Source organism: Grampus griseus, assembly GCF_964374135.1.
Source record: "Grampus griseus genome assembly, chromosome: 1".
In the NCBI taxonomy this organism is placed as follows: domain Eukaryota; kingdom Metazoa; phylum Chordata; class Mammalia; order Artiodactyla; family Delphinidae; genus Grampus; species Grampus griseus.
Window position 1 is genome coordinate 44,080,587 of NC_139017.1, and position 21,222 is coordinate 44,101,808.

The following is a 21,222-nucleotide window of genomic DNA, read 5'->3' on the forward strand; positions in this document are numbered from 1 at the left end:
GTTTACTCCATTTCATTGAGCAAGAAGAGACTTCCAGATGGCCAGGCTCATGATTGTACAGGACCGGATTCCAGAGCATCCCTACCCTGAGCCCGTCTTCCTCTTAATGCCGTTTACTCCAAGAATCAACGGCCTTTCAAAAGTGGTATATCAAAGGCAGAGAGAAAGTGTGCACAGGGCTTCTGGGGAAGTGTGAGTAATAGCAAAGAGAGCCAAAGTCAAGCAAGTCTCATTCTCAGCCCCACCTCCTAGTCGGAAGCAATTAAAAATAACAGCACAAAACAGAAAAATAAGCTTAGTTAAAAAAAAAAAAAGTGCACATTTTGGAGAAAAAAAAAAAAAGCAAAGAAGCCCTATAAATCCCACACTTAAGTTCAATGAACAATATTACAACATCAAAGGGGAATGCAAGCCAGCCAGAACCCAGATGGCGGGAAACCCATGACCGGGTCAAGACTCTCAGGCAAGTGCAATGGAATGTACACTTATTAATTTAGCAGCAAATACAGAAGAAATAATGAGTGCCAAGAAAAAAAGACATTAAGCTGTTAAAGTAGGTCTTATAAATGCGACAGAGGACCAAGAACGTGAACAGGATGGTAGGAAGAGGGGACCTGACGTAGAAGAAAAAAGAATGAGCATCGTTGAAGCAAAGCTAGCCTGAAAAGCCCACATCCAGCTAAAAATTGATCTAGTAACAGGAAAAGGACCAGGGGGGAGAAACCCCTACTAATTTAGAATTTATCACAGAAATATAGAAATAACCACCTTGGTATGTCTGTAGCAAGAATTCATTAAGGCTCAATCTTCAAAGAAAGAATTTAAGATATAGTATTGTTAAGTTTTTCGACTTAAAAACAACTAACCAAACCATACACATTACCCTATCACAGAGCAAATCCAGAATTCTGCAAGTTACCAGCGTAGCCAAGAAAATCATTTAAATATGGCAATAAGAATAGGTACCTGTGCTTTGGAGGAGGAATGTGGGTTGAAGGCGGGGGTTGGAGGATTCACACAAGATTAAGAGAAATTGAATTATGACCCCAAGCACAGTATCTGGAAACACTCACTGAATTTTCACTTCAGAGCAAGGGAAAATAAGTTAAGACCCAGAGGAGATGAAATAATTTGTCAACAAAGGCCCACAGCTGTGAAGTTCACTTCCAGAAAACAATGCAGATTTGAGAACAGTTGAGGGCTACATAGAGCTCAAGGTTCATGGAGGACAAAATAGAAAACATGTTTTTTAAATACTTTTTTTTTTTTTGCGGTACGTGGGCCTCTCACTGCTGTGGCCCCTCCTGCTGCGGAGCACAGGCTCCGGACGCGCAGGCTCAGCGGCCGTGGCCCACGGACCCAGCCGGTCTGCGGCACGTGGGATTCTCCCAGACTGGGGCACGAACCTGCGTCCCCTGCATCGGCAGGTGGACTCTCAACCACTGCTCCACCAGGGAAGCCCAGAAAACATGTTGTTTAAAAATCAAGTGGAAAATTACATTACATAGTGTCAGAACTGCAAGACCTATAGGCATAGTTTTATAAAGGACTTTATGCCACCAAGATATGTTACACACTAGACTCCATTTTCATCTCTACAGGAAAAGGAATTTAAGTTTTATTTTCTTAATACTATACTATTAATAGCAAAAATATAGGAAACAATGAAAAATGACTTTCAAATCTGATGATGCTAAAATGATAGAAAGATGAACAGATTAGGGAAGTTTATTGCCTGACACACACAAAAAAAGAATTTTAAAGTGCACTACAGAAAATATAAATTTAAAGAAAGCAAAAATAGCAACGAGCAGGAGGAACTGTAGATGACAACATAAAACAAGTCAACTATTGCTCATTGTTAGCTGAATTAAAAAATGAAGTCCAGGGCTTCCTTGGTGGCGCAGTGGTTGAGAGCCCGCCTGCCGATGCAGGGGACGCGGGTTCGTGCCCCTGTCCGGGAAGATCCCACATGCCGCGGAACAGCTGGGCCCGTGAGCCATGGCCGCTGAGCCTGCGCGTCCGGAGCCTGTGCTCCGCAACGGGCGAGGCCACAGCAGTGAGAGGCCCGCGTAACGCAAAAAAAAAAAAAAAAATGAAGTCCAATGTTGTGCTGCCCCCAAAGACATTTAAATGCAGACACATAAAAAACGCTGCAAACAGATTAATAATTAGATGGCCAAAGAGCTATCATGTTGGAAAATAGGGATACAGAGAGAGCATCCAAGAAAATAATTTTCATGGACTTTGATGAAATAATTTTTTTTATATCTTTTTTTTTTGTGGCTGCGTGGCATGCGGGATCTTAGTTCCCCGACTAGGGATCGAACCCAAATTGGTGCCCCCTGCAGTGGAGTGCGGAGTCTTAAACCCTGGACCACCAGGGAAGTCCCTGATGACATAATTTTTAATCAATAAAATGCATCAGTGAGAATGAGGACACTGCGTAATGGTTGATGACATTCAATCTTAGAGGCTCTCAGAAGTTTTGGTCTCAGGATCCCTTTAACAATGTTAAAAATCATTGAGGATCTCAAAGAATTTTCGCGTATGTGGTTTTACCTATTGACATGGATGTATTAGAAATTGACTGAGAATTTCTTTTTTAGCTCAAGAATGCATGAGCATCCACGTATTAAGCTCTGTGTTATTACACATCCTGTAGGCTGGGGAAACTCATGAGAGAAGGAGAAGGAAAAAGGACAAACAATGTTTTAGTATGATTATGAAAGCAGCTTTGACTTTTCAAACTCCCAAGAGGGTCTCAGGGACCCGGGGAACCACACTTGGACCACATTATGTAATACACATGGATCCACTGTATGTCTAGAGTTACATGTCTGGTTCTCTCATTAGCTTGTCAACTCGGACATGGACTATGTCTTTTTCATCTTTACCTCTCTCCATCTCCTTCTAGCTTTGCTCCAAAATAGGCATTCAGTGAACTTTTGCTGTTTTAGTGTTTCCGAGGCACTGCAGCGATGAGAAAATGGCTGTCTTTCTGGAGCCTGATTTAATCCAGGGAAGTCACTGAGATTTAGCATTCTGGCCAGAGCTGATCAACCCCCGCCCCCCTAATCCTCTTCTGGCGATGCTCAACAAATTGAAAAAAAAAAAAAAAAAAAAAAAGAAAGAAAAAAAGACAAAGGAAATATGAACACTTCACCTAGCATTTGTTTGGATGAATTTTCACCAATCAAGTAAAGTTTCTTTCACTGCCATAGCAACGAACTGAGCTGTTCATTCCTTCACGCTGCTCCTCCTTTGTAAGGCATTGACCACCTACATTTTAGAGCAGGGTTTCAGTGAAATGCCCTCAACATGACCTGGTCATTTTCAAAAACCCACGTAGCATGGGTCACTCTCAGCTGGAGGTGCATGGCTGAGCCCAGCCAGGAATTCTCTCCGACTTGATCAGCCCCACCTAAATAAATGGGGTCAAGAAAAGCGAGATGGTGAGAAGACGTGCAGGGTTGTTGAATGGGAAGGGGCCTCGGAGGGATGGGCCAGATCTGGGAGGACTCACAGGAAGTGGCAAACACGTGAGGGGGGGCGGCCACAGGGGAATTCCTGTGCATTTGGCATAAAATGTAGATCGTGCAAGGAGCACCTGTCATTTCTGAAGCAGCAGCATCTGGAGGGCTTTCTGGGACTGTTTGGTAGCTTTGTTAAGAAAGTGGTCTCTTCCTTGTGAAAACTGATCCTGCCAGTGGAACAGTGGGCAGACCTTGGAGTAAAAGGTGGGTGAACCCTCTCTGTTCCGAGGTTCTGCCTTCTCTGGGAAAGTAGCACCAACAGGTTGAGACAGGAAAGGATCTTAGCATAATGTTAGAACGCATAAAATTCTCCCCTTTCCTCCATCCTCCCACCCTGTTCCCCACCCCAATCCAGTTCCTCTGGTCCGATGGTTTTAAGGACTCCTCAGTCTGTGCCATGGCTGCCAAAATCTGTTTCTAGCCATGGAAACAGCTGTAAAATGAAATTCATTAAATTCATTTTAAGGCAAGACAAGAAAAATTTAAACAAAAAATCTTCGCTGCCCTTTGGCCTCCTTTCTCCTCCCACTGTGCATTGTATATCTGTATTATGCATGGCCCAAACCTTCCCCATCGACAGAAATACCTGCTCAACCATAAGAGCGATGTTCTCCTAGCACCAATAAGACAATTCCTTAAAGATAACAGTCCTTCATGGTGCTTAGATGTGGATTATGTAAATTGTCAATAATCCATCATTATACATCAATAATACAGCCCTCTGTCTCAGAAAACTTATATAACTGTGGCTTGACTTCTAACGGGCAGAACAATTCTCAGAACTTTCTGAGATGATTTTCCTGGGTTGTAACCCTCAAATTTGACTCAAATAAAAATTTCCTTTTCTTTCTTAAATCCACTGATTCATTTTTTGTCGACACAACTATCATTTTACGTCATTTTGTCTAATAACATGGATTCCCTTCCTCCCCTACCCCGTCCCCTTCTTCTCCCTCCCCTGTATACCTAACAAGAGGGGAAGTTCAATTTGTCAACCCTTTTGTAGGACCCTACTCCTAATGCACAGATTTACTCATTTTTTCCAACTAATGGAAGCTCAGATGCAGGAAAATGATGGGATAACCTGCCCTGTGTCTGCCATCCTGTCCCTACCAGTCACATGTAGTCCATGGCAGGGGGACTGATGAGGCAGACTACCTGGAATGTGTTTGCCTGGGAGAGTTGAGAGCCTCCTGGGAAAGAGCAAGTACCCTAATGAGGCCCAGAGTTTGGCCCGATCCCTGCCCCCTCAGTGTGGGTAGGGCAGAGACAATTCTAAATATGTACTTGCATGCAGTTTTTCAAGATTTTCCTCTGGTCTATGGCACGTGAACCTGCCCTGGAGCTCCGACTAGCCATGAACAGTAACCGTAAAGTTACTCCCCAGAAAGTTTGGTGAAACAGGGGCAGCACCAGGGCTCCATGGGAGAGGCCCACACAGCGGGGAGGAGAGGACTGACTCCGGCAAAGCTACCGCACGGCTTCGGCCACCCAGTGCTTTTTCTTGGTTGTTCAGCCCAGCTTTCAGGAAGCACATCAGGTTGGCATAGCCGCCTCCGCCAGGTGGGATTCTTAGGGTGCCAGTGACTACAGCATTAGAGGGAGGCCACTTCCCTTAGGGGCGAAGTAGGGTTGCCACATTCAGCAAATAGAAAGACAGGACACCCAGTTAAATTTGAATTGCAGATGAACCACAAATGCTTTTTGAGGATTTATATAATCTCAACTATTGCACGGGATTATACGAATACTAAAACGTTATTCATTGTTTATCTGCAATTCAGATTTAACTGGGTGCCCTGAGTTTTATCTGGCAACCCTGGAATTGGCACAGAACTTTGGGAACGCTGGGAGAAACTGTACCTTAGGTGTGGACAAAGCATCCTTGACCATGGCTAGTGATAGCAAAGGTGAGAATACCTTGTGTACCTTCCCCGCAATGGAATCCAGCTGCCCGGCCACAGACAGCTCCCAAAGGGCTATAAGTAGCAAAGGAGGAAAAGGGTACATGCCGCATGTTGGCTGAGTGACTTCATTTATTTAGGTTGTATGACCGATCAGATCCTATGACCTATGAAAGAACAAAAGCCTTCCAAGTCCTAGAAGGCACTAGACATGGCAATAAATGAAATGTGTAAAGTATTGTCAGTGCTGTGATGGAAGTCTACGGTGGGGAGTAAAGAAGGAAATAGGTCTCTCAAAGTGGGGGATGGGCCAGTAGGGCAGGCTTCAGAGGAGAGGTCAACCCTGATCCGTATTGAAGCAAGAGCAGGAATACTCCAGGCAAGCGAAGAAGGATAGGAGGGAGCATTGCTAGGGTTCCAGAGTGTGTGGGAGAGAGAGGAGGGTTGGTCCGTAGCACATTCCATGCAGAGGAAGCTGTGTGAGAAAATAGAAGGAGGTGTGGAAGAGAATGGAGTGTTTGGGAAACTGCAAACAATTCCACGTGGCAGGATCACTGAATTTCAAGGGGTGGGGTTACGTGGGGCGAAATCAGCCAGGAGAAGTAAGCAGAACCGCATCCTTGAGGGCCATACACATTTACTGCTGGAATCTGTTGTTCTGGCGTTTACGGCCAGACATGAAGCCTCGGCACCCTAATCCCTTCCCAGCGCTCTGCCTGTTCACTGGCCTTTTGCATCCCTCACAGCCTTATGCTGAAAATTCAGGATCCCCTGCCCACCTCGGGCTCATCAATCCAGCCCCCCTGCCTCCATCAACACTTCGCTCTCCCAGGGCCACGCTGGGCCTGGCCTCGCCCTCTGGCTTACAGCTCTGGAGCTCTGCTGAGTGATGTTCCTGGGCTCCCCAACCCACACGCAGGTAGATTTTCCTACCACGTCTTCCGCTTTTTGATTCTGTTTACTTATCTGATGTCTCAGGAGCCCTTTCTGCTCTTGCCTCTCTCCCCTGCTCCCAAGCATCTTCTTCCCTTGGATTCTGTCCATATATAGCCTCTGGGCTTTCTTCCTACTCCTCAGACTACTTCCCCTTGGTGTTCTTTAGATTCTGTCCTCACTCTTTCCTCCTTTCTATCTTTGGGCGATTTCTCTCATTCTCATGGTTCCAATTGCTATCTTTCAGTTGATGAGTATTAAAAATCTCTATTTCCTGTGCCGCATTATATCCTAAATTTCAGGCAGCATAACCACCTGTTTACTCCACCTCTCCCTCTTAATGCCTTCTAAACACCTCAAACTCAACATGCCGAAACCGCCCTGATTATTTTTTTAACAGCTTTTGTGAAGTACCGTTTTTCTTGTTGTTGGTTTTCTTTTCTTTTTTTTTTTTTTCGGTACGCGGGCCTCTCACTGTTGTGGCCTCTCCCGTTGCGGAACACAGGCTCCAGACGCGCAGCCCCAGCGGCCATAGCTCACGGGCCCAGCCGCTCCGCGGCACGTGGGATCTTCCCGGACCAGGGCACGAACCCGTGTCCCCCGCATCGGTAGGCAGACTCTCAACCACTGCACCACCAGGGAAGCCCAGTACCGTTTTTATACCAGAAAAGTATCTCGTGGTAAGTGTACAGTTCAATGGTTTTTAATAAATTTGCGACGTTGGGAAACCATCACCACCATCCAATTTTACATTTCCGTCACCCCCCAGAGGTTCATCTTTACCCATTGACAAGTCCCCATCCCCAGGCTTGGGCAACCAATAATCTAAGTTTCTGTCTCTCATTTTAGTGGAATCACATAACATGTGATCTTCTGAGCCTGATTTCTTTGACTTATCCTGTTTTTGAGGTTCATCCACATTGTAGCATGTATCAGTACTTTGTTCCTTTTTATGGCCAAATCCTAGTCCGCTGTACGGATATACTACGTTTTGTTTATCCATTCACTAATTCACAGACATTTAGAATTTCCCACTCTTTGGCTATTACAAATAGTGCTTGTATGAACATTGGTGTGAAAGTCTTTATGTGGTCTTGCTGGGTTGTGAGGTAAATCTATATTTAACTTTTAAAGAAACTGCTAAACTGTTCTCCAATGACTTTGTGATTTATTTCAATCAAGGGCTTTAGCATCCATCCAGTTAATGCTCCAGAACCTTGGAAGTCCTTCCTTACTCCTGCTTCCCCATCTCCCCACATCCCATTACTTACCAAGCCCAGGCAATTCTACCTCCTGGATATCTCTAGACCCATGTCATTCCATCCTCACCCTCGCTGTGACTATCCTCACTCTTCTCTCTGCCTATCCCACCTTCTCCAATCCATTGATTTATTTTTTAAAAAGTTTGTGAAACATTTGATATGCACAAAACAATAGATGAAGACATGAACAATTTAGGCAGCATGATAATAAGGCAAAAGCCTTGCTGGCCTACCAACCACCTTAAGACCTGACTGTTGCCAACACTGTGGAAGTGCCCTGTGGGCTTCAGTGCACCCAGTTCTTCTTCAATGACTCCTTATTGTTCTTAGAATACAGTCCAAACACGTTATTTTAGCTTTAACAAGCTCTTTGTAAGCTTTGAAATACTTTCCCAGGAACCTCTCACCACTCTACCCCCGTTCCTTCTTATCCTTCAGGTTCTACCCGTTGAAGTCACCCTCCCTGCCCTCCCTTGGACATGTAACGTATCACCAAACACTGGGTATTTCTCTTATCATAGCTCCCATCACTTTGTACTCACAGTTGCTCATTTGTCTGTTTTTCCCATTACACACAGGTCTGAGAGGGCAGAGGCTTGATCTATCTCACCAGTGTATCTCCCGTGCTTAGCACGGTGCTTGCACATGGTGCAAGTGCTAGAAAGCATTTTTCTGAGTGCTTAATGGAAACAGACTCTTATACACACAAATAAATATGTCTGCTAGGTATTTGAAGGTCAGGAGAAATCTCTAGGCTAGAGATATTGATCTGGGAGAATGAAATCATATAAGCTAAAGTTAAAAGCAGACAGATGACACCCCCAGGGAGAGGGTGAAGGGCACAGTGGGATATCACAGAAGACGAGAACTGGTGGAGCGGAGCAAAGGAGGAACAGGCAGCGGGAGGACCTGAGGCAACAGGTAACCTGGGGGAGGGGTGGGGGTGGACGGAGGGTGGTCTCTACGAGATGCGAGAGGTCACAGCTTCTGAGAGGTCAAGGAGGATGAGAAGCGACCAAAATACATCGGGTCTGGGAATGGGAATCGCTGGAGACCTGTCAGAGTCGTGAAGGCACTAAAGCCAGGATGCTAAGGCTTGAGGAGTGATGTATAGAAGGAAAGGACATGTTTCGTGTGAGTGTGGAGAAGGGGGACATTCGAGGAGCTTGGGAGGCACGCAGATCTGAAGGAGGGCTCTGATTTTTAGGATAGCGGTGAGTTAAGGTTTCATTCAAATGTTTTGGAGCATTTTCTCTGTGCCAGACACTGTGCTGGGCTGAGCAGATTTTCAGCGTATGGGAAAGATCCAACAGCGTCCATAGACGGAATCACTGGATTTACAGGGTCCGACGATCTGGCACGTGGCTCCAGAAAAGGAGACTCAAGGAAGGAGGGTGAGGGTGGCTGTTGAACTCCTGCGGTCTGCTTCTAAATTCCGTGAGCCTTTTAGCCTAGCGTGTGTCCTTCCTTCGATTTTTGAGAGGCAGATGGCTAAGGCTTCCCCATGTGTCCATCTCTCTTGGAGGAGGGCGAGGAAGCAGGCGGGGAGTTGAACTCCTTAAGGTCTCCTTTTCCTCGGATTTGGCCACAGTAGGTAACTTCTATTCTCATACCTGCCTCATCCCGCGCCGTTCCTGATCTTCGTGCATTCACACCTGTAAGGCAGGAAAGTCTTTCCCAGGGTGGTTGAATTTTTCCTTTTCTGTCTGATGGGAGGTTCACGAAGTTTGAGGGCTTGGAAATCACCCAGGAAAATGGCCTTACAGGAACGGAGGGAGAATTTCTAGGTTTAGGATGCTACGAGTTTTAACAGGTTTCTGCCAGAAGAGGGAGCCCCAGGGCTGAGAGAGAAAGCACAGACTGCTGGGGTTTAAAATCTTATCTTGGGGATGGGGGTCTTTGTTTCTGGTATTGTTTTCAGCAGTCCACAGGGGTTTATGGGTTAAGATAAAAGAAGATGAAAGAGGGAAGGAGGGAGGAAGACAGACTCGCAATACACCGACATATACACAGAAACAGTTACACACACACAAATCACATAATCCCCCCTCCCTCACTCCTCCCTACACGCACTCACAATTTCTGCTTTAGTCCAGTGATTCCTAAAATTTGCTGTGCAATTGAATAATCTGGGGGAACTAAGGGCAGATCCTTAAGCCCCACCAAGGCCTGTTGAATCAGAACCATCCAGGGTGGGACCCAGCAATCTGTATTTTTACACAGCTCCCCAGGTGATTCTGAAGTAACCTTTAGGTAGACAGACTGGGAAATTCTTCTGGGTAATTAGGTAAATACTTTAAATATAGCTTGTTTGAGACTGAATCTAATGGCTCCAGCCATCAACATGTTGAGTGGTAAGTAGAATGTAATCCATGAATGTTGTTGTAACTGAGCCGTTTCCTCTCTTTCTTCTTTTCTTTCTTTCTTCTTCCCTCCCTCCCTCTTTCTTTCTTTTTCTTTCTTTTCTTTCTTTCTTTCTTTCTTTTTCTTTCTTTCTCTCCTTCCTTCCTTCCTTTCTTTCTTTCTTCCTTCCTTTCTTTCTTTCCTTCTTTCTTTCTTTCTTTCTTTCTTTCTTTCTTTCTTTCTTTCTTTCTTTCTTTCTTTCTTTCTTTCTTTCTTCTTTCTTTCTTTTTTGTATTTATTAATATAATACATGAGAGGCGTTACAAAGTCACATGATATCAAAAGGCTTATGATGATAACAGCAATCCTTGTTTCTCCCTTCCCCATGCCCTAGTCCCATTCAGAGGTAACCACGTTTTAAAATCTTCTTTCTTTCCTCTGGGAATTAACCGCATATTTAAAAACATTTACTGCTATTTCTTGATTTTGCAGTTTTAGAGATTATGTACTGATTTTCCACTACGGAATATTAGGACTTTTCCTTTTTTTTTTAAACAGCACACACAGATACTCATTCCCTTCCTTCTAGATTCCTAACACTATTAAATTACAATTTTAATTAAATCAATAGTCAGTGTTCATATTATTATGATGGATTTTTTGCAGCTCAGCAATATAATGTACTATGATTGCATTTCTTTTCTTCTATTCCCCACCCCCGACCCGGCATTCAATAATCACCTCATTTTTGTTTGTTTGCTTACTCAGTTGTCATGTTCTCCAAATCCTCCAGTAAGGGCAATACAACTCAAATAAAGTGATCAAATTAATTGGATAAGCTCTCTATTTTTTCCCTTGGAGACATCCATCTGGGAGCCCCATTCTTCCTGTTCCAATCTGGACTAGGAGCCTGATAGGCTGGTAGATGGGACCTCCCTTTGCCATCCACCTGGCAACCCCGACTTTTTCTTGGTTTATTTCTTCATGATGGTAGGGAACTTTTTTTGAGACCTTGGATGCAGGAGTGCTATTTTACATCGAACATCTTTACATGGGCTTTAGTCCATCAGACCCTGGCCACATACAGCCCAGTGTGTCAGCCCTGCCTGCTTGTCCTTACTTTACCCTCTCCCTGATTCATTGTTTGGCTGGGTAAGGATTTCAAGATTGGAGATTATCTTCTCCTGGAATTGGAAGACATTGCTGCATTGCCTTTCGGTTTCTAGCTTCCAGTATTGATACTGAGAAGTTCAATTTCTGTCTGGACTCCTGATCCTTGTTATTTATTTATTTTTTTTTACGGTATGCGGGCCTCTCACTGCTGTGGCCTCTCCCGTTGCGGAGCACAGGGTCCGGACGCGCAGGCTCAGCGGCCATGGCTCACGGGCCCAGCCGCTCCACGGCATGCGGAATCCTCCCAGACCGGGGCACGAACCCGTGTCCCCTGCATCGGCAGGCGGACTCTCAACCACTGCGCCACCAGGGAAGCCCTGGAATTCTTATTAGAAGATGTCAGAGCTCCTGGATGGATCCTGTAAGTTTCTTATTGTTTTTGTCCTATTTTTCATCTCTTAACCTATCTGTCCTACTTTCTGGGAGATTTTGTCAATTTTATCTTCCAGTATTTCTTTTCAATTTTTAAAATTCTAGCTGTATTTTTATTTTAAAAAGCTCCTTTCTGTTCTCCACTATTTTTAGAAACACTGACTTCCTGATCTTCATTGATGTATACACTGCCTTCCTTTATCTCTGGGGGGGATATTGACGTTGCCAGGGCTGTTGTTAATGATTTCTTCTGCTCCCTGAATTACCTACGTTGGGGTCTCCATCGGCAATATCAGGGGCTTTCATTTTATGCTTAGTGATCTTTGGAGTCAATTCCTTGGCTGTTGGAAGCTTTGTGTGTAAGGGCAGGGCTTGTCAACTATGGGAATGCACTGCAGGATAACCCAGAGGGAAGTCGGCAGTATCATTGGGGGACCCCCAAATATCAGTGTCTGTAATCATTTTTTCTTTAGTTGTATACTTTCTACAAGGAGGAATGCTTCATTCTTCTGCCTGGGGTGGGCTGGAATAAGGAGAATGCAGAGGGCTGTGCGTGTTCTGGGATCTGAGTCAGGATAGGGGCTGAGGAGTCTCATCTTTCAGGATGGCGTCTTCCTCTAACCCTCTGTTTCTAGCTCCCTGCCTAAGCCCACCCTTTGCTGTGCCTGATGTCCCTGAGCCTGGCATCTCTTTGGCCGATTTCTCCAGAAAATAAACTTTCCTTCTTCTTGGAGGGAAAGAAAGGGGATTTGGAGCATCTCTTCCTATTTTTGCTCCCATCTCTCCCTCTGAACTGAGGTTTCTGGTGGCCTGATCCCTGGGACTCTCCTGGGCTCTGTGGCTTCTTGTTGGCCTCCATGGGCTGTTGGGCTTCAGCAGTCTCCAGTTTGCTAAGTCCCTTATCCCTCGTCCATCCACTTTCCATCTTCTGAAAGGGTATTGACATTTCTCATCTGTTGTTGTCTCCATCCTGGTCCTCTGTCCTTGTGATTTATAGCACGCACATTCTTCTGCTGTACTGTGATCAGTGCATTTTGTAAGGGAGCAGAAATGAATGTTTGTTCAACTGGCACGTATAACCCTAGAGAGTGCTTTTGAGCAGGCTGTCAGGTTTGAAGGGAGAAGAAGCCTATAGTAGTGCCATTTTCTATTCCTCCCAAGATACCCAAAATTCAAGAGTGTGGGAGTGAGACTTTTTATTAAATCATTTACGTGGAAGAAAAGGAGGGGAAATCTTTCATTTGCTCATTCATCCATTTCCCCCAAATGTTTATTGAGCACTAATAAATGTCCAAAACTGTGCTTGGTGCCAGGAATGTATTGTAAAAGCTGATCGATATCTGATGCTTTCCTTCAAGGAGATTCTAGTTAACTATAAGGAGGGTAGGGAAGTAAGTCAAAGCTCACAGTAGTGTAATACTAACGTGCATAGGGTGCTAACGGAGTACAGAGTAGGGCAGCCAAGTCATCCCAGGGAGTGGGAAAGCCTTCAGGGAGGAGGTGACCCTGGGGCTAAGTTTTGAAGAAATAAGTACAAGTTATGGAGATGAAGAAATTGGGGGAAGGCCATACCAAGCAGAGGGAGCTATTTGTGTTTAGGTAAGGAGTCTAGAAATAGCTTGATACCTCAGAGCGACCTCAAGTAGTTTGAAGTGGCTGGAGCAGGGGTCCATGTTGGGGAATGGCCTGGGTAAGAATGCAACAGCCACTGAACTGTAAATATTCACGTTAGTCCACGGCGTGATGCTGGGCCTACTAACGAAAGATGCAGAAATAATAATATCTTATTCTCTCTGTGAATTTGAGCAAATTAAAAAAATATTACTTGTAAAAGGAGGATACTATGCGATTATATAAAGAGGTAAGATATGTAAAATGCTGGATCAATGGTAGGAATGTAAAATATCCTGTCTCTTTCATGACAAATCTGTCTTGAATCCTTCTACTCTCCAGTTTCCTAACAGTTACAAAACAGATCTAGAAAAGCTTAACTATTAGGAAAATCTTTTCCCATTTTCCATTTCTGCCAAGTAAGGATTAGTTGAGCATCTTTAACTGAATATTTTATTTTATTTAATCAGGAGTTGCCGTGTTTATGTGTCCTTGGGTATCTGGGGCTCTTTTGTATAAAGTTTCTTGCAAGGCGCCTGGGTGGGACCCAGATAATTGAGTTCCAGTCTCCCTTCCTCCACTGACATATATGTGACCTTGGGCAAGACCCTGCCCCTGTCTTGGCTTCAATTCCCTCACCTGGCAAACAAGGGGAATTAGATTACCTTTAAGATTTGTTCCAGCTCAGAAATTGGATGCATGGAGCTTTTTAGCTGTACTGAAATCAGCATCAAGAAAGAGCTAGGATTTTTGGATTTTATTTTCATATCATACATAAGAGGGAAAGGCAATTCCTTCCAAATTTTGGCAAGCAAGCAGAAGTGAGATTCTTCCATCTCTCCTTACCTCTCCCGCCTTCCTTTCAGCTTCCGTCTGTGATGCACTCACAGAAAACCCAAAGGAAAATACTGGCACTAAAAGAAAAATAAACACTTCAAGTGTGTCCCTTTGAATTGGTAAGCTCTGTTGGAAAAGTTGCGGGAGCAGGACTCTTCAAAGCCAAGTGTTGTGAAAACACACCATCATGGTCTACAGGCATTTTCCAAAGTGTGAGTTTAACTATTTTAATTCCCCCAAGTGACTGGATCAGTAAACTGCAACCTTCTGGATGGTACTAGCTATCGATGGCAAGGGAACGTTTGGGCAAATGGGGGTGTAAAGCGTGGGGAATGCTATTTCTTGCTCCTGTTAGGTTTCCTCTAATGGCCCTGAAACCAGGGGCTTTGAAATCTGATTAGACCCTTCTAAGGCTCAGAATGCCAGTAGCCTAAGCAGCAGGCTGGGCTGGGATTAAGGAATAGATGAACAGCACAGGAAGAATTTTGAATGACAACTATAGGCCTCCCTTGGTCCTTTGAATAAGACTCCTTGAGATAAAACATGCCTTCTTCAAAGCTCTAGATCTCAATATTAAAAATATGAAACTAGCTGATGATTGGATGCAAAAGGCAGATATCTGCACTCTTAGCAGTTCCCAAGATACAGCATAGTGTTTGTGCTCTGTCATTACTTTAAAGCTGCTTTATAAAAATGCTTAAGACCTGCAATCTTTGTATGATTTCAAAAGAACATGCAGACATTTTTGAAACTATTTTTGCAATTTTTGGTTTCAACTTAACTTTCTGTCCCAAAATGATCAGAATGTGCTCAGTGCCAGTAACAGACATCTGGTTCCATCTGTGTTTTATCACATCTTCCCTCCTAGAGAACGCAAAGCTCCAAAAAAAAAAAAAAAAAGAATGCAAAGCTCATCGGGCATTTCTTTTGGTTTCTTGTTTTGACCAGCATTTGACATTGAAATCTCTTTCAGCCCAGCCCTCCGGTTTATTCCAAATAGATGCATTATTTCAATAGCGGTTTTTTGAGGACCTGCGATGGACTAGGCCCTGACACAAATGGTGATGCTATTACATATTATTGTGATTTAAAAAAGTCTTACCTTGGGGTTTCAACCAGATTTGACTTCTTTTTATTGATCTCCTTTTTTCTCTTGCTTCTTTTCTCCCTCCTCCTCTGCCTTCCCTTCTGTTTCATCTCTCTCTTCCTCTGCGGTTTCCCACTCTTTGGGGAGGGGCAGGGTTTCCTGCTCAGAAGGTGGTTGGTTTCTGGGAGGAGTCAGAAGATCTGATTCGGGACTGGAACCAGCTGGTCTGCCACCTGATACAAGAAGGTGAAGGAAGGGCCAAGGAAGAAAGCCCTCATGCTAGGACTGAGCTTGCAGCCAGGAGGCACTGGGAGATGAGCCCAGTTCAGGGCTCCCCAAAGAATAGAGGGCCCCTGCAGCGGCCCACGGTGGGAATGCTTGGAAGTGGTCCTGGTTGCCCTGGAGACTTGTCCATTACTATTGCTAGCTCGGAACATGCCAGAGGCACACCAGGCAGAACCCCTGTTCCACCCTTAGCAAGCGCTCACTCTCAGATTCCTGGCTTTGCCTCAAAGTAAATAATTAAAACAAGAACTGGGTTTGGGCAGATTTTCCTTTCCCACCCAGAGAGACCAGCAACCTAATGTACTCTGTGAGGCTGCGTGTCTACACGTTTCTTAGTTATAAACTGCTTAGGAATCATCGAGATGACTTATAGACCATTACGGTGATCACATCAGCGGGAGTGTGGAGTGGACGGCAGTGGGGAGACAGATCCACATCGGGTAGGGTCTCCACAAGTAGGGACAGTAATGCCAGCCTGATTCACACCAACTAATGATGGAGGGTCACATCCCAATTCAGAGGTTTCCATTCTTTTGGACTAAAGGCACGGATAACAATGGGTCATCAAAAAGTTTACTTTCTTCATCCATTTACTTATTCTATATTCAACAAATATTTAATGAACACCTGCTCCTTGCCAGGTCCTGGGTTAATACTTCAACTGCTGGGTTTACTCCAGAATGCTCTTTGAAAGTTTCCCGAAGTCTGTTTTCATTTTTAACTTATAATTTTGAATTTTTGTCCACTGTATCTTTAAAAGAAAGCCTTCTAGAATTGTCTTTTTTTTTTTTTTTTTTTGCGGTAAGTGGGCCTCTCACTGTTGTGGCCTCTCCCGTTGCGGAGCACAGGCTCCGGACGTGCAGGCTCAGCAGCCATGGCTCACGGGCCCAGCCGCTCCGCGGCATGTGGGATCTTCCCGGACCGGGGCACGAACCCGTGTCCCCTGCATCGGCAGGCGGACTCTCAACCACTGCACCACCAGGGAAGCCCTAGAATTGTCTTTTGTACTGTGTTTTCTGTTTTTTTTTTCTTGCCCCCCTTAAAACACTTTTTTTTTCGTTTTACACAGCTGACTTATTTAAAATTTTCCTTTCTAACCCTGCTGCTTTTAAATATTTTTCTCCAGCTGGAGGATTAACAATTCACTGAACCAGTTGGTAAAGATCTAGTCCAGAAGAATAAGTACCAAATAGAATCCTAAATTATGTCAAAATTTTTTACCTGGCTTCCTGAGATTTAGGAAGATCCTTAATTTTAACTCTTAATATGGCTCCAGATCAGGGTTTAAATTTAACTTCTTTAGGGATGCCTTCTGGTTTAGCAGATTTACAATGTAATTGCATCTTTTCTAAAGAAAACTGAAAAAAAGCGTGTTTCATATAGAAGGTCGGAGAAAGGTGGGTGGAAGAGAGAGAAATGAAATTAGGGTGGAGCTCAGAAGGTACTAGAGTCTTTGCGGGAGACCATGTTGGAATTAGAATTTTATTTTTTAGACCTCAGCATACCAATCAAAGAAGCTAACTACTGACTCTTTAGATTTCTGGGGTTCCTCTTAAATGTATTAATTTATTTGGGGGTTCCTCAAATGAATTAATTTATTGATTTTGATATGTCAAAAGTTCCCCCATGTTGACGATCGTTATTCTAAACTCAGTTTTTGTGCTTTATCGAAGTAAGTGCAAGAACTGGGATTATAGTGCAACAGGAAGCAGGAGTTCTTCCAAGAGGAGTTTGCAGATTAGAAGAACCCAAGATAGACAAGAAAGGCTACTTAGTAAGAATGTGTGCCTGTGAATGGTATCTTGGGTTCCCTTTCTATGCAAAAGTTAGGAAGGGGCCATGTAATCAATGACCTGACAATCTTTGACCTCAGAATACAGACTAAAAGTGACCTTCTTTTACACCTTGGTGAGATAGATAGAGAGCGGCTCTCAACAAAGTTTTAAGGAGACCCAAAGCCAAGTTTGATCATTTACCTTTGCCTGAATTGGTCACAATCTAATGGAGCTCCAACTGTTGTCCCCTAGGACCAGCTTGGATTGGATTGTTGACTTATTGGGCCATTCCATATGGAACACTTCTTTGTGTATCAGAAATAAGGCTTTTCAGTACAAAACAAAAACACGTAAAATAAAACTTTACAATATAGATAAACAAAAGCAAAAGCAAAGTGAGCAGCAGGGGATCAGCAGTTTAATGGCAAATGCAGTTATCAAATGGTATGCCTCCAATAAAAGAGTCTAATGAACTTATACAAGACCTATGTCTAATTACTCAATAGTATACCTCCCAGACAAAATGTCTAATGGCCATATACAAAGGCCTAGGTATAATTATTTACCAGAATGTACATCTGTAAACTAAAATTTCTATTTACTTTACACAAAGACTGAGATCTAATGATTTTATACAAAGACGTACTTGGTTAGAAATTTTAGAAGCCGTGAGAACTCAGTGAAACTCATTAGATTCAGACTATAGTTGAGACTGACTTATCTGGCAGCAGATCTGAAGGACAAATAGAGTCTGAATACAAGGAACCCAGTAAGTATATCTTTTGGTTTTGGGAAAGCAGGAAGTTCAGAGTTTGGTGTACTTTCCTGGTCATAGGTGGGCTGATATCTGTAGAAGCATATTTATTTGTTGATTGGTTGGCACTCTGAAATATATTTATGGGGTTGAGTCACTTCATGGTTAAGTGACCCTTAGAAGTGAGGGAATGTTACCGATTGGTTGGCTTGTAAAAGTGTGTTACCTGAGGAGAGTTGTGATTGATTGAGCCAATGGGTTTAAAACTGGTTCTGGTTACCATGATTACACAACAATCAAACTTTTCCTAAGAAAGTGTGAAACTTTGAAATGTTCTCACAGTTGATACCTAGTATCTGTTTTCACTAGAAAGTAGTGCAAGTTCACATCTGATCACCTCCATAAAACAACTGGGACAAAAATGTCCATTACTGCGTGATCCAGTATGAGACCCAGACTGAATGTCCCGTAGGAATTCAGAGAAGTGAAAAGATCAGTGAGGACAGAAAAGATTTCTATAGCTTGGATTTGATTGGGTTGGGTAGTTTGTACACGTATAGGTAAAAGGCATACCCTTCGAAACTAAAAATACACAGGCATTTGCTATATATTTAGGCAAATATGTAAAATATACGTAGTTTTACATATAGGCAAACTAAAAAATATAAGCATTACCTTCTAAACCAAAAATTGGAGTACATGATTTGATATACAGTTTGACAAGAGGCAGAATATTTGAAATTATCCCTCTCTTGGAGAATCTGAGGTCTATGGCTTCAGAAGGTGTGGCGACTGTGGATGGACGGGCATTCAGGTGGGAAGAGTAATGTGAAAAAAGATGTGAAAGACCAGAAGGGACTAGGAAGGTCTTGGGTTCATGCGGAACATCAGGTGGGAGGGCTGAGATGCAAGCAGATCATGGAGACACTGGAGAATCTGGACAGGGGTCTTAGGCGCTGACATTTTTGAGGGAGGAGCAGCAGGATGAAAGAAGGTCACAGTCCCCAGTCTGGCAGGGATGTTTTGGGGTGAATGTGCTAGAGAGTGCAGGAGGCGGTTTGAGATGCTGACAGCTGGATCAGAGGGTGGCTGCATAGGTGGAAGAATAATAGACATAATAGGAGAGGCACTTGGGAAGGACAACTGAAGAATAAGATGGGGTGGATTCCTGAGAAGTTTTTTGGTCATTTAAGGTGAGGTTATGTCACCTTAATATAGGGTCGAGTTTCCCATTTTGGAAACTGCGAGATCAGTGGTTCCACTGATATTCTTCTTTTCCTTTAAATACGTGTCTTTTCCCTTGATTAATGTCACCCCATTCCGACGGCTCTCTTGTCTGGAGTGATAAGGATAGATATCAGACATAGATGGCACTAGATCAGGGTCAGGAACACTGGGTAGGATTTGAGTTGGCAGAAATAAAATGGAAGGGCGTGTGTGAGGGAAGAGGGTGGTGGTGGAGAGCGAGTCTGGTCAGAGGCGATGGCATGAGCCTTGCTATGTTTGGCAAAAATGCATAGCCATGGATGGAGAGAGGGAAATGTCTGTACCCGGTTAGGGCAGGAGACATATTAAAATCCCTAGGGGAGTGGCCTCAGGCCTATGCCCCTAACTACTTCTTTAAGAGCCGTTGTTTAAAATTCCCTATGCTGAGCCCCATAGAGCCACTGGACTAGCTATTACCACAGAGCAAGTTCTGTCCCTGGAGGAAGATGACTCAGGACTGTGACAACCGGTCTTTTCCCCTCCTAACCTAGAACTTCTTACTGTGATTCAGTTTGGGAGGAGAAGGGCTTGGTAGAGCTAGACATCCAATTAAATGTTCTTGGGAGATTGCCTTCCCTCTTTTCCTACCAGCTAGCTAGTTTCCTCCCTCCCTCCCTCCCTCCACCCCTCCTTCCCCCTCACTGTCCCCACCCCCCTCCACTAAAATACAGTTAGGAAGAAAGAGGTATCAACCACGAGACCCTCTGGTGCACAGGTCTGAGATGGCAAATAGGCTTTGCGCCCTAGAATTAATCAGTATCTCTCATTCACTTACTCTAGCTCAGAAGCTGATTTATCTCCTGATCTTAAAATGCTGAGTCTGGTGGGACTTAGAAAAGTTTCTCTCTTGCCACTCCTAACACAAAGCAAAAACGAATCCTTAACAGACTTATAAGCATGTAAAATCAATATGAGTCCAGAGCCCTGAAGCAAGTGTTGCCTGACCTTCAGGAAACTGCTCTCTCCACTGGGCTCACGTTAAGAAGACCCCCTCCGCCAAAATGCCCGCCCTCCCTGCTGCCCACCCCAGAAAACCGTGCCCCTCAGGAATCAGATGCTGAGATATAATTACAAAACGTTTTTTATTTCAAAATGCAAAATGGTGGTCACTGTAATAATAATAACAATAACAACAATAATAATATAAAAAGCATTTCTCCTCCGTTCACCCTAGTGCAAAATGCTGGATGCAGTCAGATAGCTGGAAGGTTTTGGACATGTCATCTTTCTGCAGTGCTGCACAGCAGCAAAACTCAATCCCAAACGCCTTTTGGTGGATCCACGTGGTAGTTCAGTTCTAAAATCAGTAGCTTCTCGTCAGTCCAAACAGCACGAGACGCCCACTCGAGCCCGACCCTCGCGCTCTGCCTCACTCTCCTCTCCCTGTGTGTCTCTCTCCCCCTCCCTCCGCCGGCCCCCAAGGTTCCTACGAGGCGTACAGCCGGTTGGTCGGGGCCCGGCAGCCCTGGACAGCCTCCAGCTGCTTGCTTTTCTCCAGCAGGGCCCGCGCCCGGAGGGCCTTTCGCTCCCGGGCGGCCTGCAGCTCGGCCACCGCTGCCTCCCGCTCCCGCTCCCGCTCGGCGGCCGTGAAGGGGCTGCACAAGGTCTCCATCAGGCCGAGCACGGCGCCGAAGAGAGCCAGCACGCCGCCCAGCACATACAGCCTCACTAGACTCCGTCTGGGCTTCTGCGCCATCAGCTCCTTGGCCAGAGGAATCAGCTCCTGGACAGTTTCCATCTCGGCTCCGGGCTCTCGGGGTGGGAGTGATCTGCGGGAGAAGCGGAGCAGAAAAGGGGGCTTTTAAGCCACCGAAAGACGGATGCATCCTCCCGAGCAGCCCTCACTCGGCTCTCTCGGGGTAGGCCTGCAGAGAGGGGAGCCCACCCGGGACCCCGCGCCCCGCCGCGCTCTTCCCCGCCGGACTCACCTAGGGGCGTCGAGCGAGCAGCAGGCAGCGCAAGCCGGGTGGGCGGTCACGGTGTGCGTGGGTCCCGCGGCTCTGCGTTCTCCTCCTCCTCCTCCGCCTCCTTCTCCCCTTCCTCGGTAGCCGCGGGTCTTCCGGATGGAGATTCCGCAACTGACA

General features: G+C 44.9%; 1 protein-coding gene across 1 annotated transcript; it reads right to left on the reverse strand.

The window, feature by feature from the left end:
- Positions 1–20,201: 20,201 nt before the first annotated feature.
- On the reverse strand, positions 20,202–21,215 carry G0S2 (G0/G1 switch 2). The gene is made up of 2 exons (XM_082670869.1): positions 21,067–21,215; positions 20,202–20,907 (listed from the first exon to the last, which is right to left on the reverse strand). Exon 2 carries the CDS (start codon positions 20,874–20,876, stop codon positions 20,565–20,567), a length of 312 nt encoding a protein of 103 aa, XP_082526995.1. The 5' UTR covers positions 20,877–20,907; positions 21,067–21,215; the 3' UTR covers positions 20,202–20,564.
- Between the last annotated feature and the right edge of the window lie 7 nt (positions 21,216–21,222).

Coding starts and splice junctions, on each gene's coding strand:
- G0S2 (XM_082670869.1), bottom strand. CDS start 20,876: ATGGAAACTGTCCAGGAGCTGATTCCTCTGGCCAAGGAGCTGATGGCG.